Source organism: Rattus norvegicus, chromosome 7 (assembly GCF_036323735.1).
Source record: "Rattus norvegicus strain BN/NHsdMcwi chromosome 7, GRCr8, whole genome shotgun sequence".
NCBI classification, from domain to species: domain Eukaryota; kingdom Metazoa; phylum Chordata; class Mammalia; order Rodentia; family Muridae; genus Rattus; species Rattus norvegicus.
In genome coordinates this window covers 7,842,644-7,861,000 of record NC_086025.1, presented here as the reverse complement: position 1 = coordinate 7,861,000, position 18,357 = coordinate 7,842,644, and the positions used below count along the sequence as shown (strand labels likewise).

The 18,357-nt window shown below is 41.3% G+C and overlaps 1 protein-coding gene across 7 annotated transcripts in view; it reads left to right on the top strand.

The window, feature by feature from the left end:
• Window positions 1-18,357, top strand: part of Znf431l4 (zinc finger protein 431 like 4) — a 91,708-nt gene that overhangs the window by 15,375 nt on the left and 57,976 nt on the right. For 2 of the 7 annotated variants that reach the window (NM_001409172.1, NM_001409173.1), the window contains exon 4: window positions 11,287-13,114. The exons of 3 other annotated variants lie outside the window; for them this stretch is intronic. In NM_001409172.1, the coding sequence (NP_001396101.1) occupies window positions 11,287-12,871 (1,585 nt within the window). In that variant the 3' untranslated portion in view covers window positions 12,872-13,114. Of the gene's footprint in view, window positions 1-2,879; window positions 2,961-8,422; window positions 8,552-11,286; window positions 13,115-18,357 lie in introns of those variants that run through there. 2 more of the 7 variants (XM_039080014.2, XM_063262857.1) reach the window with 2 other exon arrangements.

The window sequence follows — 18,357 nt, the reverse complement described above, 5'->3', positions numbered from 1 at the left end:
GAATGGCAGTTGGGGTAGGTAACCCAGACTGCAATGCCCGCATACGTTCCATAGTTTTATTAACCTTTCATAAATTTTGCAATAACCTCCACTTGCCTGACTTTTTTCTTAATTACAAATATGGGTGAGTTCCAAGGAGAATTAAAATCTTGAGCTTGTGATTGAATTGTAAACTGCAGCTAATGAAACATTGGCAGTTTAACTATAATTTTTAAGTTTCTTTTGCAGTATTAGAACATAACCATAGTTTTGGTAAACAAAACCCAGTTTTTAACAGTGCAAACAATCCATTCTGTTTAAAGTCAATACCAAGATCATTACTTTCACGTTACAAAGTTTGGTGCCAGTTCAGTTCTTGTATATGGAAGAAACATTTTTTTTAAAATCCCATCTTTTATAAGTCTGGTTTCTAGGATAATTACATAAAATATTATTCCAATTTAGAGATATCTTTAGACACCGGTTTCCCTGGGTTGGCTCATGGTATGTGTTGTTTAGAATGATTGAGTTACCAGTTTAAGCCAAGTTTCTGTTGCCTATGTTACACATTTTTAGTCATACCCAGTAACTTATAAGCCAATAATCTACAGACACGCAGAGCATATTTATACATTTAAAACCATATAGAAACAAAAAATGAGTGGTTACACACAGCTTATATATTTAGACTAGACAAAACTTTCTTACTTTTTCTAGCTGTAATTTCAAGCGAAAAGCACCTTGTCACTTGTCGAATCCAATAAACACTGTCACAGAAAGTTTTCCAGGAAAAACAGCCATCAGTTTCCCGTCCAGAGAAGCTGAGAAGCTGCCGGCCCCTTTATGAGGGGCTTGTGCAGACAGTCACCTCCTGGCAGGGCTCCTCCAGCTGTGATAGGTGCAGGGCTCCTCCAGTTGTGATAGGTGCAGGGCTCCAAAGGCAGTTTATCAGTTTTTGTTATGTCAGTTGAAACCCCCCCCTCCCTTAAATGAGGTATGACTAAAGGGCAAACAACCAGCAGATAAAGTTTTAACCATTTTTTTCTTTTGAACAAGAAACACAGAGCAACACTCAAGCAACAAAATGAAAACACATACATGAACTGACAGACAGGGACAGATTGGTGTGCCAAAGACAGACAATAAACAGAGAGGGAAGAGAAATAGATGTGTCAAAGGGACCCAGATATCCTACCACGAGACCCAGGACCAGAACTAAGCATTCTTCCAGTAGGAGACAGAGAGGAAGCAGGATGTCTCCCAACCTGTCCATAGGAGAGCTCTGGAACAGCTTACATTAATTTTTCTTCTATGTTGTCAAAGCATTATGGGTGAACATATCTTCACTCCTCTACATTTTTAGCAAAACTAAACATACACAGAAAGCATTCTCCCATTACTTTGTCCCATTTTACTGTTTTTTTCCACTGGTGGCTAGCCCAAATCTTCTTTATTTTCCTTTGTGAGTGCTCCTTTTCCCCCTTACTTGAGCTCCAACGTTGAGGTGCCACCTGACCAAGCCAGCTCATTCAGTCAACTGGGTCTCAAGGCAGGGAATGAGGATTGAAAGGACAAAGACAATTAGACAACATTGTAACATGACTCCAGCCAGTGCTGAGGCTGAAGCAGGTGTATATTTTTCCAGCTGCTTTTATACCATTCTAAGTACATGCAAAGACTAAGGTCAGTTCTAGGTCAAGGAGCAAACAAGGCAATAAACAAAGTCCCATGTTCACTGTTTCTAGGGGATTATCAGGATGACCAAGATAAAAGGAATGTCACTCATTCCTCTGCTGAATTTATCTTGAGTTTTGGATTAACCCAAATGTAAATATTCTTTTTTTTTCAAATGTAAATATTCTTATCTGAGCCTACTTCGTGAGTCCTAGCCCAAAGTCTAATTTCTGCCAGTTTTCTACAGGGTGGCCCCAAAAGGTCTCCATAGTTAGATATCACAATGATGACCCCACCTTGTTTCTTGGGACCATTTGCTTGGAGAAATTTTTTTCTGTCCTTTACTCTGAGGTTGTGTCTACCTTTGTTGCTGAGGTGTGTTTCTTTCAGGCAGCAAGCTCCTATTTCCTTTTCAAGTCTGTTAGCCTGTTTCTGTTTATTGGGTAATTAAGTCCACTGATGTTGTGAGACATTAAAGACCAATGATTATTAGTTCCTGTTATTTTTGTTGTTGGAGGTGGTATTATGTGTATGTGATTCTATTTTTTGGGGGTTTGTTCTGAGATAATTAATTTCTTATGTTTTCTTGGGTATAGTATTTCCTTGTGTTGGAGATTTGCTTGTAAATCTGGATTAGTAGAAGGATACTGTTTAAATTTGGTTTTGTCATGGAATATCTTGGTTTCTCAATCTATGATTGTAGTGGTTTGTATATGCATAGCTCAGGGAGTGGCACTATTAAGATGTTTGTCCTTGTAGTTGTGTGTCACTTTGGCGTGGGCTTAAGACCCTCACCTGGACGTGAGCATTTTCCTAGCAGCCTCTAAATGAAGATGTAGAACTCTCAGCTCCTCCCACACCATGCATGCTTGGACGCTTATGTGCTCCCACCTTGATGATGATGGACTGAACCTCTGAACCTGTAAGCTAGCATCAATTAAATTTTGTCCTTTATATGTCTTGGATTGGTTATGGTATCTATTTGTTCACAGCAGTGAAATCCTAAGACAATAATGATTGAGGGTTTTGCTGGGTATAGTATCCTGGGTTGCCATTTGGGTTTTATTAGGATCTGGATGACATCTGTCCAGGATCTTCTGGTTTTTAGAGTCTGGTGTAGTTCTGATAGGTTTGTAATTCTGGTGTAGTTCTGATAGTTTTGCTTTTATAGGTTACTGGCTATTTTCCCTTACCACTTTTGAAAGACCTCCGGAGAGGACCTTTCCCTCAGGAGGAGATCCAAGCGCCCAATGACCGAGCCGAGTCCACTCGAATGCAATCAGCAAGAGGTTTATTGGAAAACACAGGTACCTGCGGGCACACAGTCTCTTTGGAGGACTTGCGCGCCCTGCAGCTCCAGCATGGGGCTTTTATAGGGTTTGGGGAAGCAGAAGCGGGCGTACACAAGCAGATGCATAGTTACGGGGATTGGTGGATTCAAACGAGGCACATAGACATGTTCACATATGATTGGCTATTTCACATGATGAGGTAATAAGGTATAGCTACACGTATTGGCAGGTTTGGGGCGTCCTGAATGTCGGGGGCTGGGGGCTTATCTCTTCCTGCCAGGTGGCCTGTGAGTCAGATCGGGTACTCCTGGTCTGTTCTGCATTCCTTTCCTTTTATGGTCTGTTAGTTCTAGTCTTTAATTTTAGAGTCTACACCAGACTCTAAAAACCAGAAGACTTGCTTTTCACAGTGTTTAGTCCTGAGTTTGTGAATTTTGAAACTTACTCTTTTAAACTTCATATTTTTAAACCTTAAATCTGTATAATTTTCCTTTCATTCCCCTCTTCTTCTACTAAGTAATTCTAATCTTAGAATTTTGATATCAAGTCTTGTATTTGGTCTCACCAGTTGTCCTAACTGACTGGTACTGTTGTCTCAGAACCATCAACCGCACAGCACCCACTCGATTTTTAACAAAAGCAATTAACCTGTTTGTGACGCAGGGTCCAAAAACTAAAACCAAGAAAATTATTAGTAATGGCCCAGCCATATAGCAGAGAGTAGGGTAGTCATCCAGGGAGACCGAGTGAACCAAGACTCAAACCAACCTTGTTGAGCGTCTCTATCTTTTTGTAGGAGTCAAACCTGTTAACTAGTTTCTCTAACACACATGGACCTATAATCAGAAGCAGAAGCAAAACTAAGAAGGGTCCCATAAGGGAAGATATCAGAGTAGTCATCCAAGGAGATCTACTAAACCAGCTCTCGAACTATCCCTGATGCGCTTCTCTGTCTCTCTGTCTTTTGTCTAACCTTTCTCTAAGTTTATTCATGGAGTCTTTAATTACTCCTGAATGGTCTGCATAGAAGCAACATTCTTCTTTCAGTGTAGCACACAGACTCCTTCTTTAAGGAATATCAGGTCTAATCTTTTCCTATTTTGAAGGACTGCCTCTGAGAGGGAGGTTAGGTATTCTTGGAGGTCAGCTGAAAAGTCTTTCACTCTTTTTATATCTGAGTCAATGGCAGTTCTGAATTCTCTATAAGCCTTGCATTGCAACAGCAGATGTCCTTGTGCTGCTCTTGCAACACCTAGATAGCCTTAGCCCTAAGTAATTCTCAACTCCTTTTTTGTGTCTTACTAAGTCTTTAGCATCAGGATTCCAATCTGGACACTATCTGAAACTATACACCAAGGTCATGACTGTCTTTTAGAACTTCTAAACTTATACAGGTTGTGATCCCTGAGGCACAGTCCCAAGAAGTGTTAGGAGTACTAACATATGCAATGTTACATCATTTGCAATAGAAATCAAGCCTATTCCCACACCTATCCCGATGGAACCCAGGGCAAACATGAAATTCTTGTTTCTAAAGCACACTTCTCAAGTGAGCATTATAGCAACCTCCCAGTCAGTCTCTGATGTATCCACTTATCTGATGTGCAAGTCTAGGGAGCTTTTTGAAGATCTGAGTTTCCCTCTAGGTCCCAGCTCTCAGCCCCAACAGCTAGTACGCGGCTGGTGAGGGCTGAGACTTGATGGCTGTCAGGGTGGTAAGCGGCACCAGGTATGGTCCTTTCCAGCGAGGCCCGAGTGTCTGGGCTCTGTGTCATTGTATGTAGTCTCTGACCTGGAACTGATGAGATGTCTCGGGGGTCCCCAGGGCATAGGCTGCTGCCAGCTGTGAGCAGATTTCTTTCTGTATCACCTGTAGGTCTTTTAGCCTGGCATACAAATCATTATTACTATGACATGTTGGTTCAGTAACATCATCTAATATAGTCAGGGGAGCTGAGGCCCCATATAAGATCTCAGAGGGGGTAAGGCTGAATCTGGAAGGACTGAATCTGAATTTCTTGCTCTAAAGAGAGCAAGAGGGAAGGAGTGTCACCCAGTCTGCGCCAGTCTCCATGGTCAATTTAATTTGGTCAGGGTCTCTTTTAGAGTTTTATTTATTTACTCTACCTGTCCTGAACTTTGAGGTCTGTAGATACAATGTAATTTCCAATCAACCTCTAAATACTTGGCCACACCCTGGCTTACCTTGGCAATGAAAGTAGGGCCGTTGTCTGACCAGATTACCTTGGGCACTCCAGACTGGGGGAAGATTTCTTCCAGTATCTTCTTGATGACTATCGAGGCCGTCTCTTGCAGTTGTTGGCTTCACCAGGGCATCCAAGAGATCTGCATCTGCAGGGCATCTGCAGTGCTGATGTGCTGTGGGGGTAGAAGTTCAGCCATCCCAGATGACATCGTGTTGTCCACCATGGCAGCACCCACTTATCTCTCACCTTCATTCATGAATAGAACTGTTCCCGTCTGTGGACAAGGTCCTCTGCTTTCAGCAGGGGTCAATCAGCCAGTTGCAGAGGTCTTTCCTCCACCCATGGGCTTCTGTCAGTGCTTGACACTCGTGCTGTGGTGGCTCCAGGTCTGGACTGGGCAGCAAGGTGACCAGATTGCCCCCAACAGGTGAAGGATCTAGTCCATGGCAGCTGACCAGTGGTCGCATCTTTTGGGACACTCTATTCAAAGGCAAAACATCAGCCACTCTATCACAGTTTAAGTCCTGGATTGGGTGATAATTGTTAGTGCCCGGCTGGCAGGAGTGATGTGTTCCAGGCAGAAAAGCACTAAGCCACACATCTCCCAGCATCAGGTACTGGTGCACTGAGACAGGTCTTAAGCTCCACATACACAGTCTGCAGATATGCATATACATGGCCTCACCCAGCCATTTCAGCCCACGCAAGCCATTTTGGAGAGCAATTTTCTCATGAGCAAGGAATAGGGGCAGTCAGGGATGACCATGAACTAGTGGGTGGGTTACCCGGCCCACGCCAAGGTCCACTGTTCTTCGGGCAGTCCATAAGTATTGTTCGTTGCTAGTAGCCCCCTGTACTCAAGGTCTTTGGATATTGGCCCACTGGGGGGCATAGGAGCACAGAGCATTGGGTCCCTGTATCCACACTTCCCTTCTATCTCTGTACATAGCCAGCACTCTAGGACCAAGAAGCTCTCCAGTGGCCCCTCTTGTTCTTTCTTGGGCAGTGCCTGACCCAGTGTCCTTTTTCTTCGTATTAGGCACACTGATCTTTAGCCAGAAATTCTCTTCTGTTGCCAGGTACTATCTTCCTAGGTTCCCTAACTACTGTGGCCAGTATATGTTCCTCTCTTGTCTTTTATCTCTCTTTAGCTCTCTAACTTCCTCTTCTTTTTGTCTCTTTTCTTCCCTAGCTTCGTGCTCTTTTTACCTCTTTCTTTTTCAACCTTACTTTCTCTGTAACTTATACTAACTCTCAGCAACTTAACTTAACCCTTTAAATTTCTGTAACTTTCTATTCATATCCTTTCCTTATCTTAGCCAGGTTGGTGGGGCATTTTCCAGCCCCTCAGAGACCCACCCTTGGAGCCTGGCGGCAGACCTGGCACTCCCTACCTTTAGGCGTATTGAAGTCAACAGGCAGAAGTGAGGGCCTTCCATCCGTGTCTGGAACATTCTTTCTGGCCTCTAGTAGGATTCCGTCTTTCCTCAGTGGTAAAGAAGACCTATAACAGTTACTAACAAGAATCTCAAATGGAATGGTGAGAAAACAAGAGAATCTTGAGAATAGAGGTCTACTGAAGAGGGCAAGTAGCATTTAGTCACACAGTTAAACCAGGAGGCCTTTCTTGGACAAAAAGACTACAAATAAGCACAAGCTTTGTCTACGAAACAGAAAGGCGAGCAGGGAGGCAGCCGATCTGTTATCAACTATCTCTCTAGACTTAGATTTTCCCTCAAGGAGTATCTCTCTTCAGTGTCAGCTCCGTGGCTTTGCCTCTCAAGAGAACCAGCCTCCAAGTGACACTAGGCTTCTAGTAACAACTAATAACAAAAGGATGGAGAGATGGTTAGAACCTGGGTGCTAGATGCCAGGTGGCTGACAAAAGAATCGTAACCAGTTCACCTGGGGCTATCAGGACCTCAGTAGTAGCCCTTTACCAAACTGTCTCACTGGGTTTAAAGGCCCATGGAAAAGAAAACATTAATCCTGACCTTGGCCACCGCCAAAGCCTGAATTCTAAATCTTGACTGGCAAAACAAAGTTTTTCACAGTTTGTTGTAGATTCTTTGAAACTATTTTAGGGGCTCTTTTTGTCCCCCAACCTGGGGCATTTTGACCACAGGGGCAGGAACTGGCTGCTGTGGGAATAGGATCAAAGGCACTCTCCATGTTATTGATGACCAACGAGAAAAGTAATTTAATGCTGGAGACTGACTCCTCCCTTGGAATAAGGCCAGCAGATAAGGCAGTCTTCCTTAAAGAACTTCTCTTAATGAGCGCTCCCCTTCTGTGAGCAAATGTCAGAAATTCCTTTCTTGTTCTTTTTTTCCTTAGAGTCCTCTCCCACCTCGCTCTCAGCCTTTTCAGATAGTTCCTCCTGTAGCATTTCTAATGTAGCCTGTCCCTTTAAGGTTCTTTGCTCCCAAGCAAAATTTAAATCTTCCCCAGCTCATCACAGCTGGCTGCAAGCACAAGCACAGATAAAATACTATGTTTTAAAAATTAACTTTGGCTATCAACCAACACACCGCCACTAGAGCAGGGTCCACAAAATTAAGTTTCTTACTCACTAAGCATTAAGGGGACCAAGTAAAACTCTTCGACGAACAAAGCAAACAATTTCATGATTTCAAACACAGTCGTCAATCCAAGATTTCAAACACAGTCCTCAGTCCAAATTCAAAAACGAAACAAAAGCCAAAAAGACACTCGACAATACCACAGAAAACAAACCATACAAGCAAGACTAAAACAAAGCACCCTTGCCCAAACTGCAGCTTAACCTTAGCTGCTTCTGGGATATCAAACACAGAAACAGAACACAAACAACAGACACCAACACGTCCAGAAAACCAGTCAGGTCACAAAGAAGACAAACAATTCCAACAGTCAAACAAGTAACAGACAGACGCACCGCGCGGCTTTGGTACCAAACTGAAACCAAAAATTCAGACGGAGTCAGTGAGGGTCTTGGATCCTCTACTCCAATAAAATTCAGACGGAGTCATCGAGGCTGCGGATCCCTCCGAAAACGGACGGAGGCGCCATGGATCTGGATCTCCCTCTCCTCCAACCATCCTTGGAACGTCTTCCAGGGCTGCGGGGGAGAAGTCCGAGCTCGTCAGCTCCTTCTCTGCCCGCCCAGATAGTCGCCAGATCTGAGCCTATGGATCAATCATTCACAGGACAAGACACAACAGACAAGACAAATGCCGGCCGGCTTACCTCCCGGTGGGTGGTCGGTGATCTCTGGGCGGAGGATCTCCGAATCCCGGACAAGCCCCCATAATGAAAGACCTCCGGAGAAGACTTTCCCTCAGGAGGAGATCCAAGCGCCCAATGACCGAGCCGAGTCCACTCGGATGCAATCAGCAAGAGGTTTATTGGAAAACACAGGTACCTGCGGGCACACAGTCTCTTCAGAGGACTTGCGCGCCCAGCAGCTCCAGCATGGGGCTTTTATAGGGTTTGGGGAAGCAGAAGTGGGCGTACACAAGCAGATGCATAGTTATGGGGATTGGTGGATTCAAACGAGGCACATAGACATGTTCACATATGATTGGCTATTTCACATGATGAGGTAATAAGGTATAGCTACACACATTGGCAGGTTTGGGGCATCCTGAATGTCGGGGGCTGGGGGCTTATCTCTTCCTGCCAGGTGGCCTGTGAGTCAGATCGGGTACTCCTGGTCTGTTCTGCATTCCTTTCCTTTTATGGTCTGTTAGTTCTAGTCTTTAATTTTAGAGTCTACACCAGACTCTGAAAACCAGAAGACTTGCTTTTCACAGTGTTTAGTCCTGAGTTTGTGAATTTTGAAACTTACTCTTTTAAACTTCATATTTTTAAACCTTAAATCTGTATAATTTTCCTTTCACTTTTAATATCCTTTCTTTGTTCTGGGCATTTAATGTTTAGGTTAGGAGAGTTTTCTTCTATGATTTTGTTGAAGATGTTTTCTGACCCTTTGAACTGGGAATCTTCATCTTCTATTCCTATTATTTTTAGGTTTGGTCTTTTCATTGTATCTCAAATTTCCTGAATGTCTTGGATTAGCAATTTTTTGCCCTTTTTATTTACTTTGACAGATGTGTTGATATCTTTTCTGGTATCTTCTACGCCTGAGATTCTCTCTTCCGTCTCTTATATTCTGTTGGTGATGCATCTGAAGTTCCTGATCTCTTTCCTAGGTTTTCCATCTTCAGGGTTGCCTCCATTTGTGATTTCTTTATTTTTTTCTCTTTACATTTCTCGGTCTTATATTATTTTGTTCAATTCTTTCATCTGTTTGTTTGTATTTTCCTATATTTCTTTAACGGATTCATTTGTTTCTTCTTTAAGGGCTTCTACTTGTTTGCCCGTGTTTTCCTGTATTTCTTAAATGTAGTTATTTACATCCTCCTTAAAGGCCTCTGCCATCTTCATGAAATGGCATTTTAGGTCAGGATCTTGCTCTTCAGGTATATTAGGGTATCCAGGGGTTTTTGTGGTAAGAGAACTGGGTTGTGATGGTTCCATATTTTACTGACTTCTTTTGCTTATGTTCTTATATTTGCCTTTTGCCATCTGTTTATCTCTGGTTTTGAACTGGCCTGGGTGTCATGGACTGTAGCAGGCCTCCTTGGAGGTAGGTAGAGCTATGTGACCTGGGTTATAGCTGGCCTTCTGGTAAGCACACAGTGGTATCTTAGAGCAAGCCTCCTGTGCCCCTGGTTAGAGTAGGCCTTCTGTTTTCTTGTATCCTTGTGTCTCTAGTTAGGACAGACCTGGGAGACAGGCTGGCTTTGTGGTCTGGAGCATGCATAACAGTTTGTGTTCCTGGTTATGACCGACCTCCTGGGAAAGAGGTGGGCTATGCTCCTGCTTATTATAGACCTCCTGGGAGACAGGTATGTTGTGTTCTGGATTATGGGAGAAAGATAGCTTTGGGATCATGGAGCAGACCAGTCTTTTTGTTCTACCATGGGTTTAGGTGGTTCTCTGAAGTTGTAATAAAAAGTAGAAGTGTAAATAAGCACAGCTTTGCCAGTTAGATGATCATTGTGTGTAGAGCCTTCCTTTAAGAAACTGTGGTGGTTTGAATTGGTATGCCCTGCATAGAATTATGTGTTTTAATGCTTGGCCCATAGCGATACTACTAGGAGGTATGGCTTTATTGGGGTAGATATGGCCTTGTCGGAGGATGTTTGTTACTATGGAGGTGGGCTTTGAGGTCCTTTATGCTTAAGCCTTTGCAACCCATAGTTTTCATCAATTACATAGATCTCATACTAGAGACAAAAGGTATAGTTATGATGAATGTGGTAAAACCTTTGCATGTCCCAGTTGTCTTCAGATACATGAAAGAATTAATTTGGAGAAACCCTTTGAATGTAATCAATGCCCAATGTTATAGTATCTCCCTCTGTTGCCTCAGGATTTAGATATAGACCTCTCAACTCTTGTCTCCAGCACCATGCCTGCCTGTATGGCACCATGTTTCTCTCTATGACTATAATGGACTAAACTTAAGAGTTACTGTGGTCATGGAATCTCTTTATAATAATAGAAATCCTAACAAAGACAGAAGCAAAACAAGAAGCTGGACATTGATGGCAAATACCTTTAATCCTAGCACTCAGGTGTTAGAGGAGGCAGGTCTCTAAGAGTTCGATGCTAGCCTGATCTACAGAGTGAGTTTCAGGGCAGCCAGGAAGGTTTCTCTTTCTATGAAGAGAAACCTGGTCTCACATCACACTCCCTCACCCAAAAGAGAATGAATTGAGAGACTAGGAAACAGTGCTGTAACAGATGTTATAACTTTTTTCATTTACATGTGAGACCTGTGTATATAGAACTGTGTATCCTCATGTATTATCTAATTATTGTAAAAGGCATACACATTGATAAGAAGATTAATGTATATCTAAGATCTTTTATAAGCAAATCATGCATGTTAAAGCTAGTGTTCCTCATATACTTATATTGACTTTCCCTAGTTTAATGAGAGGAACAGTTCATGAAAAGAAAAAGAAGGCTGTTGTAGTTGACAAGCCTCAATTCCTATACCTATTTGTATCTATGAGACACAAATGGTTAGACTATGTAAATGCAATGTGAAAATCTTTTATTTGTTATCCTTCATTTAATAGGTATATCATCTGTCACTCTGGATACAAGCCATGTGAGGATAAGGGATATAAAAAGAAGCAATGTACCCTTGTCTCTCCCAGAACAATTAGAAAATACATAGTAATCCCCACTATGAGAAAGCATGATGACTGTGATACAAGTTTGCAATTAACTGATTTTCCAACTTCCATGGCAATGCATCAACAAACTCACACTGGAGAGAAACCTCATGTGTACAAGGAATGCAGAAATTCATCTGTCTATACTGGTTCACTTTGTACCTGTCATGTGACTCATAGTATAGGAAAATATTGTGCACATAATCAGTGTGGTAAAACTCTGAGTCCTTCCAGTTCTCCTCAAGGATGTGAAAAAATTCTGGTGGGAAAAGGAAATGATAAATTTGAACCATGTGCTAAAGGCTTTAACCCTCATAGGTATCTTCGAACACACAAAAGAAGCAATAGTGAAGAAAATCTCTATGAATGTAGTCAACATGATAAAACCTTTAGATCTAATTCATCTTTACAATTACAGCAAAGAAGTCATTTGGAGATAGAACTTTATGAAGATAATCAAAGTGATAAAGCCTTTGCAACTCATAGTCTTCATCAGGTGCCTACATCTCATACTAAAGAAAAAAGGTATGGATATGATCAGTGCGGTAAAACATTTGCATGTCCCTGTTGTCTTCAAGTACATGAAAGAATTAATTTGGAGAAACCCTTTGAATGTAATCAGTGTAGTAAATCCTTTGCATATAAAAGTCATCTTCACAGGCATGAAAAGATTCATACTGGAGAGAAACCCTATGGATGTAATCAGTGTGGTAAAGCCTTTGCATGTAACAGTTATCTTCAAATGCATGAAAGAAGTCATACTGGAGAGAAACCTTATGAATGTCATCAATGCGGTAAAGCCTTTTCACGTAATAGTCATCTTCACCGACATGAAAGAAGTCATACTGGAGAGAAACCCTATGGATGTAATCAATGTGGTAAAGCCTTTGGGTGCAACAGTAATCTTCAAAGGCATGAAAGAAGTCATACTGGAGAGAAACACTATGGACATAAACCATGTGGTAAAACCTTTGCACAGAAGAATAATCTTCACACTTATGGAAGAAGTCTTACTGGACAAAAGCCCTGTGAATATAATCAAAGTGGTAAAGCCTTTGCACAGAATAGTCATCTTTTCCGTCATCAAATAAACCGTACTCGAGAAAAATCCTATGGATGTAGTCAGTGTGGTAAAGCCTTTGGACGTAACAGTAATCTTCAAAGGCATGAAAGAAGTCACACTGGAGAGAAACCTTATGAATGTAATCAATGTGGTAAAGCCTTTTCACAGAACAGTCATCTTCATAGGCATGAAAGAAGTCATACCGGGGAGAAACCCTATGGATGTAATCAATGTGGTAAAGCCTTTGCATGTAAAAGTGACCTTCACAGGCACGAAAGAAGACATACTGGAGAGAAACACTATAGTTGTAAACAGTGTGGTAAAGTCTTTTTACAGACCAGTCATCTTCATAGGCATGAAAGAAGTCATACTGGACAAAATGCTTATGAATGTAATCAGTGTGGTAAAGCCTTTACATGTTGAGCAACTTTTAAAAGTATGACAGAATTCACACTGGCAAAAAGCCATGAACCTAATGAGTGAGGTAAAGCCTTCCTTGCATTCCAAATACATTTTTCCCATTGAGCTATTTTACTGGGGCTTGAGTAAGATTAGAAACAGTCCATCATTAAAATACTGTCTCCTTTACAAATTGTAAACATATTGTCATCCAAGGATCTAGGAACAAACAATTTGAATAATAAAACTTATTCCAAGTGAAACTGATACTTATGTTGTCATCTATTATTTTTTGGATTATTTTGTGTCTCCCCTTCCTTAGAGGTCATCAGCCACTGGCCCATGATGGTGTGGTGTGCAAGGATTGGAATGCCGTGGATAGGCCAGGTGACTTTTGGGATCAGTTGCAGTGAGACAGTTCCACTTTATTCTAGGTGAGCAAGGACTATAGATCTTGGTGAGTGAATAGGGATTTCCAGGGTGGGTATACATTGCTGTCTAGGGCTGACGTGCTGTGAATGCTTGATTTGCATGAAGAGAAATTCCAAGAACTTTATTGGGATCAAGGATGTTGAACAATGTATAATGTGGCCATAGACTACGTGAGCGTTCTCAGAGGTGGGAGGGTTGTGTGCCAGAGCTTGTAGGCTAAGGGCAGGGAGAAAGTTCAATTTCCTGCCAATCTCAGGATAAGATTTTCAGGATTTTGGGTATGTCTCAATCTCACTCTTGTTTCAGGTCAAGTTCCCTGGCCACACATGCCCACAGATCATGTTATTTTATTCTGAGGACTAAATATTTGTTCTTAACATTTTCTCAGAAACAAAAATAATGCCAGAGAATTGTTTCAGAGAGTAAAGTAGTTGTTTCGAAGCTTGATGACCTCATTCAAAGTTTTCTCCTATTACTAAGCTTAGATTATATGCACCCTCATATACTAGAATTTGCATAAATATTTTTCAAATGGAAACAAAAGCAAGTGAGTTCACTCAGCAGATTTAGATACTTGCTGCCAAACTTGGTGAGCTAAATTTTTTCTTAGCATGTACGTAGAGGAGCTATATAATAAATACCTGTGAACTGTCCTCTGATTGGCACATGAGCATCATAGCATGCTTGTACAGTTAAAACTTTTTAAAGAGGTAAAATTTACAAAGCAATTAATCAAAATATTGTGAACATAGGAAACAATTTATCAGTTCAGATTAATACATTGAAAAAGTCCAATAGTACTGTTTATCAAAATATGATGGTTCTTATTTAAATTTTACATTGTCCTTTTACTGTTTGATTCAATGATAGGTCTTCACACACACACACACACACACACACACACACACACACACACATACACACACACACACACACACCTGGTCATAGTATTGTGTCTTAGGGTTTTCCTGCTGTGAACAGATACCATAACCAAGGCAACTCTTATGAGGACAACATTTCTTTGGGGCTGGTTTACAAGTTCAGAGGTTCAGTCTATTATCATCAAGGCGGAAGCATGGCAACATCCAGGCAGGCATAGTGTAGGAGGAGGCAAGAATTCTACATCTTGTTCCAAAGGCAAACGGAAAAAAGACTGACTTCCACATGGTTAGGAGGAGAATCTTAAACCCCATGCCCACAGTGAAATACTTCCTCTAAGGTCATACCTCCAAATAGTGTCCCTCCCTGGGCCAAGGATATAAAAACTACCACATATTGTATGCTTGTAATTCCATCACCTATGAGACAGAGGCAGGTGGATCTCTCTGATTTTGAGGCCAGTCTAGCCCACATAGTTAGTTTTAGGATGTCCACAACTATGTAGACAGATCCTGTCTCAAAAAATCCAAAAATAGGGTTTGGAAAGACTGTCGCTTTTCCAAAGGAATATGGTACAATTCCCAGTACACACATGGGAATTCACAACTGTCTATGAGTCCAGATTTGGAGTATCTAATACCCCACACAGATAAATCCAAGCAAAAAAGCTATGCATGTAAAATAAAAATCATTTTTATAAAACATATATTACATTATAGAATTTTTCCTAATATAATCTAGCACTCACCTGAGCTGGCATAGAGGTATCTATAAATCCTGATCCATGATATTTGATGAACTTTTCTGTCTTCCTTGGGAACCTCTTTTTTTTTTTTTTCTTTTTTGGACTTTTTAGTTTACATTTCAAATGTTATCCCCTTTTCCAGTTTCCCCTCCAGAAATCCCCTATCCTATCACTCCTCCCCCTGCTTCTATGAGGGTGCTCTCCTACCAACTCACCCACTCCCTCCCACCTCTCTGCCCTGGCATTCCCCTCCACTGGGGCATCCAGCCTTCACAGGACCAAGGACCTCTCCTCCCATTCTCTGTTACTTATGCAGCTGGAGCCAACAGTTGCAACCAATACTCTTTGGTTGGTGATTTAGTCCCTTTGAGCTCTGGTGGGTCTGGTTGGTTGATATTGTTATTCTTCCTATGGGATTGCAAACCCCTTCAGCTCCTTTAGTTCTTTCTCTTATCTTCTCCATTGGGGACCCTGTTCTCAGTTCAGTGGTTGGCAGCGAGGATCTGCCTCTGTATTTGTCAGGCTCTGGCAGAGCCTCTCAGGAGACAGCTATATCAGGCTTCTGTCAGCATGTACTTCTTGGCATCCCCAATAGTGTCTGGGTTTGGTGATTGTGTACGATATGGACCCCAGGTGGGGCAGTCTCTGTTGTCTCCATATCTCCTACTGTATTTTGTTTGTTACCCAGTCTAAGGACTGAAGCATCCACACTTTGATTTTCCTTCTTCTTGAGCTTGATGTCATCTGTGAATTGTATCTGGGGTATTCCGAACTTTGGGGTTAATATCCACTTATCAGTGAGTACATATATGTGTTCTTTTGTGATTGGGTTACCTCACTCAAGATGGTATTTTCTAGTTCCATCCATTTGTCTAAGAATTTCATGTAGTCATTGTTTTTAATAGCCAAGTAATCCATTGTGTAAATGTACCACCTTTTTTTAAAATCCATTCCTCTGTTGAAGGGCATCTGGGTTCTTTCTAGCTTCTGGCTATTATAAATAAGTGGAGCATGTGTCTTTGTTGTATGTTGGAGCATCTTTTGGGTATATACCCAGGAGTGGTATAGCCGTATCCTCAGGTAGTACTATGTCCAATTTTCTGAGGAACCTCCAGACTGATTTCCACAGTGGTTGTAACAGCTTGTAATCCTACTAACAGTGGAGGAGTGTTCCTCTTTCTCCACATCCTCGCCAGCATCTGCTGTCAGCTGAGTTTTTGATCTTAGCCATTTTGACTGATGTGAGGTGGAATCTCAGGGTTGTTTTGATTTTCCTTTCCTTGATGATTAAGGATGTTGAACATTTCTTTATGTGCTTCATGGCCATCTGATATTCCTCAGTTGAGAATTCTTTTTTAGCCTCTACCCCATTTTTAATAAAGTTATTTGATTCTCTGGAGTCTAACTTTGTGAGTTCTTTGTATATATTGGATATTAGCCCTCTATCAGATGTAGACTTGGTAAAGATCTTTTCCCAATCTGTTGGGAATCTGGTATTCTTATGTTGATATATATATATATCAACCTCTGTGTGTGTGTGTACTTATGTGTGTTGTTCTGTATTTTAAAAAGGGCTTTCCTATGTATTTTTGTTACTTTTTAATTAAAATTAAACACATTTAATTAATGTATATTGTTGGAGCACTGTAGTGGAATGGTGGCATGAGGAGAGTTCTGAGTGCTTGTGTGAATACTCAAAGAAAACAATACTCTTTTGACCTAGATTTCTTCAAAAGAAAGTATTGTTCTTAGATTGACTTGTAAATGTATGAGCTTTTCTCCTTCTGTCCTAGCTCTCAAATGACAAAATGGAGATCTATTAGTTTTATTATAAGCTTCTGGCACTAAATCTGCACAGATTCTCCATTAGCTCAATCTAAATTTACCCAACTACTGACCTACTACCCAGCCTTGTGGCCTGTTGCCTACCTTCTTAGTAGTGCTGGGCTGCTCCTGCTCTATCCCATGTCCTTATAGCTTGTCTCTCATCACCAGTCCTCTCCCTGCTCTCCCCTTCACTGGAATCAGAAGTCCCACCTTTGACTCTCCTGCTCAGCTATTTGGGTGTTCAGCTCTTAGCAAATCAGAAGTGATGGGAGAACAATTTTTACTCAACATTGAGACAGGAGATGCTTCATAGAATTGGCAATGGCAGCGTCCTGACTTCAAGACTTCAATCAAATCTCCTGGTACAGAAATCAGCATTTGCGTTGTTCAACTTCAATGTATATGTGGGCTTTCTGTCGTTTTTGTTGTTTTTGAAGACCAGCCTTAGTCCGTGGTGATCTGATAGGACTCATGGGATTATTTCTACCTTCCTGTATCTGTTGAGGCCTGTTTTATGACCAATTATATGGTCAATTTTGGAGAAGGTACTATGAGGTGCTGAGAAGAAGGCATAACCTTTTGTTTTAGGACTCCCTGTTGGAAGAATTAGAGAAAGGATTGAAAGAGTTGAAAGGGCTTGCAATTCCATAAGAACAACAATGCCAACCAACCAGAGCTCCCAGGGACTAAACCACCACCAAAGACTATACATGGACTGACCCCTGGCTCCAACTGCATATTGTAGCAGAGGGTGGCTTTGTTGGGCACCAATGGAAGGAGAAGCCCTTGGTCCTGCCAAGGTTGGACCCCCAGTACAGGGGAATGTGGGGGGGAGGGCAGAAAGGGGGAGTGGATGGGAAGGGGAACACCCTTATAGAAAAAGGGGAGGGGGATGAGATAGGGGCCTTATGTCTGGGAAACCGGGAAAGGGAATAACATTTGAAATGTAAATAAAAAAATCCAATATAAAAAAATCAGCATTTGAATATACAGTACATAACAACATCCTCTGACAAAGTGTGTTTTGGTTTCCTCCAGTACACCAGTTAGAGCGGAGTTTAGTCCCTACTACTCATTATTGGTTGCTGTTATTCAATTAAAATTTTAAGCTATCCTTTATATACTTCTGTGGAAAAATATTTTTGTTCCACATGACTTGTTTTTCTGATTTTATGACTTGCTTTGTGATCTAACTTGAGCACATAAGAACTTTATTCAATTGCCGTTTCTTAAACATCAAAATTTAAAGTCTGAGTCTTTAATAAAGTTGGCTATTGCATGAGACTGATCTTCCTAACTTAAAAGCTTCATTCTCCCACAATCTCTAGAAGATGGTGGAACAAGGAACCGGAAGTTCCTGTTCAATCTAATCTTGAATTCTCTCCATTTTGATGAGAACTTAGTACCTGTGAAAAAGCTAACTTCATTTTCCAATTCCTTTGTGGCCTCATGAACTGAGATTGGTATTTCCTGTGCAAATTCAGCAAAATCAAAATAATTTAACATTTAATTATGCACTAACCAATCTATTTAAAACAGCCTTGGGTAATTCCTGCATCTTGAGAGTCAAAAATAACTATAGGTATTTGAATTCATACCAAAATAAGCCTGTGTTGTGTGGATTTAT